The 8,539-nt window shown below is 61.2% G+C and overlaps 1 protein-coding gene across 2 annotated transcripts; it reads left to right on the top strand.

The window, feature by feature from the left end:
- Window positions 1-333: 333 nt before the first annotated feature.
- On the top strand, window positions 334-5,914 carry CIMAP1D (CIMAP1 family member D; the record flags this gene model as incomplete). 2 transcript variants are annotated; one of them, XM_082836226.1, is made up of 4 exons in its annotated part: window positions 334-460; window positions 1,362-1,469; window positions 4,037-4,150; window positions 5,430-5,914. In XM_082836226.1, the coding sequence occupies 4 exons, from the start codon at window positions 334-336 to the stop codon at window positions 5,912-5,914; spliced, it is 834 nt and encodes a 277-aa protein (XP_082692352.1). The 2 variants fall into 2 exon arrangements, with proteins under 2 accessions (XP_082692352.1, XP_082692351.1); XM_082836225.1 differs by having other exon boundaries at window positions 1,320-1,469.
- Window positions 5,915-8,539: the final 2,625 nt, after the last annotated feature.

The following is an 8,539-nucleotide window of genomic DNA, read 5'->3' as shown; positions in this document are numbered from 1 at the left end:
CTGCTCTGGCCTGGGCTGCCCAGCTCAGCTGGCTCCCGGGGGACTGGCTCTGCTGACACCGGATTCTTTCCTGGACCATCCAGCTACCTGGCCGACACTCGATCCTGGCCCCACTTCCAGGCCAGTGACCGCTGGCCAGCCTGCTCGGGCCAGGGCCCCAGACTCCCTGCCGACAGACAAGGGGCCGTCTGTGCCGTCTGGAGGGTGTGGTTGCCCGGGGCTCTGCGAACCCCGCAGAAGCCGCCAGGATCCGGGAAGGTGTCGGCACCTGTAGCCCAGAGCTGCGTGGCCAAGAAGCTGACACCAGGAGCCCCGGACCCGCCCCTGCCCACCATGGGGACCCTCCCCTGCGACCCTGCTCCACGGCTGACTCCGGTGGCCCTGGGCCGGCGGACCACCGACTGCCAAATCCCGGAGACTGGTCTGAGGAGGACCTGCGGGGTAGCCCCCTTGGAGAACGGTAGGTGGGCGAGGGGGCCGTGGTGGTGGGACCCTTCCCTGCTCCAGTGCCCCCCACTGGGGTGTCTGGAATGTGTGGGAGCCTGGCTGGAGCAGGCAGTCTCTAGGCCCCTGTGCTTCCCCGAACCTCAGTTTTCCTTCCCGCAGTATGGGTGTGAATGTGGCATTCCTGAGGGCCCGTGAGTTGAGTGTCTTAAAGGCCAGGCACCTTTCCCGGTGCTGAGGGTACAGTGGTCAAGAGAGCAGCAGAGGCCCCGTGGGGGGACGGACACGAGGAAAAACAAGCAAAAAGCCTTTGCAGTGTATTCACTGGTGATAATTGTCTCAGAGAGAGCAGCAGAACCTGGGAGCCTGTGCAGCGGTCCGTGGGGGAGCTGAGCCTCCCTAACTCTGACACTGACCCTGGGATCTCCGTTCCGCCTCAGCCCTGCCACAGTTTCTCCATCTGTAGCAAAGCCGCTGGAGTCAGATTCCGTGGCCTATGTAGCACGGACATTCTTGCAGAGGCCACCAAACGTTGCAACTGTGACAGTGTATCTCTGTGTCCAGGGGTCAGTTTCCCAGCTGTGACAGTGTATCTCTGTGTCCAGGGGTCAGTTTCCCCACCAGTGACTGCGTATCTCTGCGTCTGGGGCTCAGTTTCCCACCTGTGACTGTGTATCTGTGTGTCTGGGCCTCAGCGGTCCCAGGGTGCCCCAGCCCTGCAGCCCCGCCCTCCTGTAACTCCTGTGACTCACAAAGCCCCTGCCACTCCCCCCACCACCCCGGCAACTGCTACTCCCACACCCCTGCTGTGGAGACTGGCTGGGAGGCCAGGTGGGGGCTCAGGGGCTGGTCCCCTGTCTCCTCCCATCTCTTAGGGTGCATGGCCCCAGGCCGTGATCCTCAGGCTTTGGTCGCAGGCTCCGGGCCAGGCTTGTACGCCCTGCCGTCCACCGTCGGCTACATCAACCACGACTGCACCAGGGTGGCTGGTCCTGCCTACTCGCTCTTCCGGAGGCCCAGCGAGGGTAAGGCCGGTGTGGGAGAGGTGGGCCTCCAATCTCCCACCCAGAGTATTTCCTCACCCCCTTAGATCCAAGCTCTCATTCAGTCAGGCAGGAAGCCGGGACAGTGTGCAACGTAACCCCCGCTGTGTGTCCTCAGGAAACCTGCTGTGCTTCTCTGGTCCCTTGTTTCCTTATGGAAGGGGAGTAGTGTGTGGTTTTGCAGGGCATTTGCAAATTCCTTGCTGCTTGACTTGGGCAAGCTGTGTCTGTTTCCCCCTCTGTAAACAATGACGGTACAGTCCTTACCGAGTTGCGGTCAGGATTAAATACACCTTGGATGTCTGGAGACGTTCATTAAGTGAGGATTGGATGCCTTCAAAGTGGCTACAGCAGTGCCTGGTCTCCAGTCAGAGCTCCACAAAGAAGGGTTGTGGGTGTGAGTGCCGCCTCAGGTCCTCAGTTAGCGGGATGGGGGTTCCTGGGCCGTGATGTCCCACGGGGCGCGGGGAGGGTGGAAGGAGAATCCTTCGTGTTTGGACAGGAAAGGTTGGCGAGACAGCAGGCTGTGTGGCTGGCCTGGTCCATGGGCCACCCCGCCTGTGTGATGTCCACTTTCCTCCTGGCCAGAAGGAGTGCGACAGGGTGTCAGTGAGCATTGGATGCAGTGATGGGGCGGACACAGGGCCCCAGCTATAGCCAGCGGCCCATTGTGTGGATGGCGTCACTGCCATGTACCCACAAGTCTGTGCCTTCATGGCGTTGCCCACCCGCTCCTTCACCCACTTGCTAGAGCGCTCGGGGTCCCGAGTGGGCTGGGCTGGGGGCTGGAAGGGTCCTTGCTCTGTGGGGACTTTGCTTCCTGTGGACAGAGGCTTGTTGGGAGGTGCGGCGCCAGCAGCCTCTTCTCAGCCTTCAGAATCAGCAACAATCCCAAACCAAAGTGAGAGAAAACTCAGGAAGCTGCGAGTGGCCCCAGAAGGCAAAGGAGGGAATCAGCGTGACATCTGTCACTAGGAAGGATCAAGAACCGAGCCTATGGCCCAGAGCAACCTGGGTTGCCAGGTTCTAATCCCAGTTACAGGACCCATCCTGGGACAGAGAGACAGATAGGCTGGGGAGTTGGGGGTAGTGGTGGTTACTGTAGACTTTGCCGAGTGCCCAGGGAAGACTTCTGGGAGGTGGAGGCATGGGATCTGGGCTTTGTAGGATGAGTAGGAGTTTGGTGGAGTCCGCTGGAGAAGAAGGGGACGCCAGGCAGAGCCTGCAGCATAGGCATCGAGGTGGGAAATGCCATGAGTTGGACTGTGCTCATTTGTCATGAACATGCTTCATGTGTGTGTACTGTGTCATGTGTGCACACATACTATGGTACTTAAACCAGTTGATCCTTGTCAGACCTACTGCTCTTAGATGCATGTGCATTTATCCTGGAGTGGGCTTACAGACAGTAACAATGGCAATCATAGTAACTGGTCCCAATTTTTTTTTTTTTTTTGAATGCGTTGGGTGTTCATTGCTGTGCGCGGGCTTTCTCTAGTTGCAGCGAGCGGGGGCTACTCTTCATTGCGGTGCGTGGGCTTCTCATTGCAGTGGCTTCTCTTGTTGCAGAGCACGGGCTCTAGGCACGCAGGCTTCAGTAGTTGTGGCACGAGGGCTCAGTAGTTGTGGCTCGCGGGCTCTAGAGCACAGGCTGAGTAGTTGTGGCACACGGACTTAGTTGCTCCGCGGCATGTGGGATCTTCCCGGATGAGGGATCGAACCCATGTCCCCTGCATTGGCAGGTGGATTCTTAACCACTGCACCACCAGGGAAGTCCCATTTTTTTTTTTTTTAAATCGGTGCATGTTTTCCACTTTCTTTTTTTTAAAAAAAAATCTATTTATTTATTTATTTATTTATTACTTATTTGGCTGTGCCGGGTCTTAGTTGCAGCACTTGGGATCTCTGTTGTGGCATGCAGGATCCTTTAGTTGTGGTGTGCGGGATCTAGTTCCCTGACCAGGGGTGGAACCCGGGCCCCCTGCATTGGGAGTGTGGAGTCTTAGCCACTGGACCACCACGGAAGTCCCGTGCCAATTATTAAGCACCCGGCGCCGGACCACCCCCTTCCGTGGACCATCTCAGTGTCCATCTTCACATCCTGCTAGTGTGAAGAGGAGGCTGACCTGGGCGAAGAGCTTCCCCAGGACCTGGCTCTCAGAGCCCGACACAAGCCCCTCCCTCAGGTTGGCCACCCGCAGGCTAAGCCCAGGCTCTGGAAGGGCTCTCCTTGGACCCTTACTCGGGCCTGGTTCTCTCACTCTACACAGAATTCTAATGGTCCAGGAGCTGGTCCCCTAGCCCCTGGCAGAGGACAGGTCAGGGGTGGGGCACAGCAAACGGGACAGCTTTGATTACAGGCACACAGACGGTCAGCAAGACCCAGGCCCCCCAGGTCAGGGCAACCATACCTCAGTGGACTGAGTCCCTGCCCTCCAAGATGGGGCCAGGGGCCTCGGGGGGTGGGAGTGCCTCAGGGTTAAGCAGGGCACCGAGTAGGCGGTGGGGTCATTGGAGGCGCCCTTAGGACCCTGGGCTCCTCTCCCCAGCATCTCCACAGGAGACCAGCCCCGGGCCGGTCTACTTCCTGGACCCGAAAGTCACCCGTTTTGGCCGCAGCTGCACCCCTGCCTACTCCATGCAGGGCCGGGGCAAGTCTCGGGGTGAGTATCTGACCTGTGCTGCCCTACCAGGACCCTGCCCCTTCAGGCCCTCAGTGAATCTCGTGCCTCCATACTCTTCTCCCCTCCCACCCCCGAGTTCTCAGACCTTCAGTGTCTTTGGAATGACAAAATCCAGTGGACTCAGAAGAGGGGCCAGGGGCTCTGAGAGAACCTGAATGGGTGAAGTGGCCCAGGGTGATGTGATCTTGGGCACATATGGCCAAGGGTGCCACAAGGGCAGCTGGAGCTCACCCTCGGCATCAGGAGACAATAGGGTACAGTGGGGACTGTGGCAAATGCAACCATCCCCTTCGCGGGCTCCAGACAGCTCCCTCTCACCTAGAGCGCATCTCCCATCCACCCACCCTTTCATCTTTGACCTACCACACAGCTACTTGTCCACCACTGATCCATCGATCCATCCATTCATACATTCGCCCATCTATCTACTCACCAACCTACCCACCCATCCACCTATTCATCATCTAATCCACCCACCCACCCACCCACCCATGATCCACCCATCCACGACCCACTCGTCCGTCCACCCACCCATCCACCCATCCACGACCCACTCGTCCGTCCACCCACCCATCCACGATCCACTCATCCAACCACCCATCCACCCTCCCACCCACCCACCCACCCACCCATCCACATCCACTAATTCATCCACCCACCCGCCCACCCATCCACCCATGATCCACTCGTCCATCCACCCATCCATCCACAAGCTATCGATCCAGCTACAACTCCCTGAATCCATCATCTACTCATTCACCCCTCATCCACCCACTCACTACCCACCCTTCTACTCACCCATCCACTCCAACATGTACTAAGCGCATTGCTGAGAGCTGAAGTAGATTTGACACGTCCTCGCTTTTTGTGAGACCCCAGCCTGGTGTGGTTAGATCCAGGTGGGGACCATCTCACCTCAGTGTGGCCATGTCTGGAGAGGCGGAGAGACCCACCCCAGGGGGATCTCAGGAAGGGCTGTGAGGGCTCTGCTTAGGAGGGTGCGGGGAAGGCAGCAGGGAGGAGGGGCCTTTCGCACTGTCTTGGAGGAGGGAAAGCAACTCCTGGGCGGTGGGAATGGGGAATGGGAGGCATTCCCGGCAGAGGGTTGAGCTTGGGCAAAGGCCAGAGGCTTGAAAGAGAACAGAGGGAGGTTGGGCTCTGTGAGCTCCATGACGCATGTGGCGACGGGGAGCCACGCCAGGTCCTTGAGGAGCTGAGGACCCTGTCCATTGCCAACCTTCCTGCCCCATTCTTACAGATCTGGAGGTGACGCCCGGCCCTGGGGCCTACAGCCCAGAGAAGGTGGCCCCCACGCGCCAGCGGACACCCCCAGCTTTCACCCTGGGCTCCCGCATCCGCCCGCGGCCCCTGGACACCTCAGTCCCTGCCCCCAACACCTACACCCTGCCTTCCCTCTGGGGCTCCCAGATCTTCACCAAGCCCAGCAGCCCAAGCTACACGGCAGCAGGCCGCACGCCCCCCGTCCGACCCCCGCAGGACCCCACTGAGATACCGGGTCCAGGCCAGTATGATAGCCCGGACCCCAACGCCTACCGTCAGCGCCGGCCGGCCTTCACCATGCTGGGGCGGCCCCGAGCCCCGCGCCCCCCGGATGAGACGCCTGGCCCCGGCACCCACAGCCCCGAGCAGGTCACCATGACCAAGGCCAGGGCCCCGGCATTCACCATGGGCATCCGCCACTCCAAACGGGCCACCACCATGGCCGTGGACACCGCACCCTGATGCCCTTGGGGGACAGGACGCCTGGCCTGGGCTGAGCCTCAGTTTCCCATGCTGTGAAGTGGGGTGTGGGCAGGTGGTGGGCATGCCTAGAAGCCAGGGTGGGGGGAAGGTGCCTCCTTTCTTCCTGTTCTCTGAACCGTCTGAGGTCCTTCTAGGCCACCTGCTTTCTCCAGTCCCGGGGGGGCTGTGACCCCGTGGTCCCGACAGGGAGAGCCTCCTTCCAGCGTCCCAGTTTCTTCTCTCCGGGTCACACCAGGCCAGGTCAGGCCAGGCCAGGTGGAAAAAGGGACACTCTGGTCCTCTCGAGCTGTTGGCTGGAGGCACGGCTTCCTGTGTCCTAGAACTCAGTGTCTGCCCGCTAGGGCCTGGGTCCCCAGCACAGCTTGGGTTTCTGCCAAACTTGGGCTCATTCCTGCTACTCATGGAAGCACTGAATTCAGCCCCGAATCAGGCTGGAAACAGCCCTGCTGCCCCTTCACACCCTCTAGCTGCTTGCCAATAAATCCCCGTGGCACCAGGAGCTGTCCGCATCACACACACGTTGTCTGTTCATGTCACGGGAAGGAAACCCAAACACTGCTCTCGAGATCCAGACCCCCAACTCTGCAGCCCCTGGGGATCTGGATGGGACCAGAGACAGGATCCAGGGGTACAGGAAGCGAGAGGTGGGGCCATGGCTTTGAGTGGGGGGAGCTAGCCAGGTAGGCTTCTTGGAAGAAGGGACACTGAAGCTGGGCTTTGAAGGATGCATAGGAATTTGATGGAGTCTAACATTTGCCATCAGTAGGTTCCTACCGTGTTCCGGATATCGATAAGATCATCTCACAGTGACTCAGGAGGCAGGTCATGTTTACCAAGGGGAAACAGGGCTTCAGGGAGTTTGGACACTTGTCTGAGGGCACTGAGAGTGTGTGTCCTTCTGATGCCAGGATGTAAATCCTGCCCTTTGGGCTCTGTTCCTGCCGCTCTTTCCCAGGGACGGGAAGGAAACACGTGGATGGAGTCCTATAACCGAACCCTCCATGGGATGACACGTTATAAACCCCAGCCCAGAAAGACCCTAACCCAGGAGCTTGGGAGGGACACAGACTGCATGCACCTCGACTCCCTGGAGGAGAAGACACGGAGCGGGGGGTGGGGTGGGGTGGGGGTGGGCGCAGTAGGCAGGACCTAGAGGGCTCCTGGAGTGGGGGTCAGCTCTCTCCCCACTGCCTGGGGTGCCAAACTTGAACACACACCCTTCACCCAACTAGGTGGACACATACCAGGACCCCCTACACACACACCTGGGCGGGAACCCAGACTCCCTCCTCTCTCTCCCTCTCCCCGCCCCCCACACCTGGACACACACACGGTCACATCCGCACACAATATACATACAACCCAACCCTCACACAGCCCACAAGTTTGTGGTCCACAACAGACACAGAGCGCACAGAGTCCAGGTGGGGGCTCCAGACCCCGCCAAACGTCACCCCCCGACACCGACCCAAGGCCACACTGTCCCCGCCCGCTCCTCGCGGACCGCAGGCGCACAATGGCTCCCTAGGCGAGAGGCTCGGGCCTCGGGCATCGCAGCCCCCGGTCCAGCCCGCCGGCCAATGACGGCCGCGCGCGCCCCTCCCGCCAGCCCCCATCGCCGCCTCCTCCCCAGCCCGCGGGAGGCGGCCGCGCGGTGATCTCACCGCTCTGATTTATCGATCCGACCCCTAGCGGCCGCGCCCCTCCTTCCCTTCCATTGACACCTGCCCCGGCCCCGGCCCCTCCCTTTGTTTCCCGGCAAACGGCCCTGCCTGGGGCGGGGTTGGAGGGGGAGGGGAGGGGATCGGCCAGCCCCGGGCTGGGAGGCTGGGTCCTGGGGTGACCGAGACCGTCCGCTCCCCGGTGCAGAGGCGGCAACCCTTGAGGCCTTGGCGGACGGACAAGCCGGCAGGCCTAGGAGGCTCAGGCCCTGGAGTTCAGTTGAGTTGATGCCGGACGGGGCCCCCCAGAAATGGAGGAGGAGCCCGTGACCCTCCGGCCCGCGCCCCTGGCTTACAGCCGGGGAAAGTGAGGCCCAGGGCAAGGCAGCGTAGGGCCCGAGTCTGCGCTGCGTGTCTTCGGGCGCACACCCCTTCCCCTCTCGGAGCCTCAGTTCCCCTGTCAGGATATAAAGCAGGGCCTGATTTTCAAGTACTTCCGGCAGGAACAGAGGAGCGAAGCTTAGGGGCTGGGGCGCTCTCCTTCCTTGACCGCGCCTCCGCCCCTCTCCAGACCTCAGTTTCCCGACGGCGAGAAGGGAAGACAGGAAGTGATTTATAAGTCTCTCCCGCCTCTGTGCTTCTAGGAACTCGGGCGACGGGTGGGGGGCGAAGTGAGGGGTCGCTGCCCCGGCCCTGGGTTCGAAACTTCGCTCCCTCCCTGGCTGCCGGACCCGAGTCAGCGCTCGTGCCCTCGGCGGGCCTCAGTTTCCCCAGCCTCCCCGCCGGGCACCGGGGCGCCAAGGGCCGGGGGTCCCAGGGGCGCAGCCCCCCGCGGCTGCGCGCTGGGCCGGACGGATGACATCACCGGGCCGGGGGCGGGGAGCGAGCGGGAGGGAGCGGGAGGGCTTCCTCCGCGCCAGGCTCAGCGCCCGGTCGGGCTCGG

The sequence above is a fragment of the Leucopleurus acutus genome, assembly GCF_964270905.1.
Source record: "Leucopleurus acutus genome assembly, chromosome: 3".
Lineage (NCBI taxonomy): Eukaryota > Metazoa > Chordata > Mammalia > Artiodactyla > Delphinidae > Leucopleurus > Leucopleurus acutus.
The sequence above is the reverse complement of the archived record's forward strand: the minus strand, read 5'-3'. Positions and strand labels throughout refer to the sequence as shown.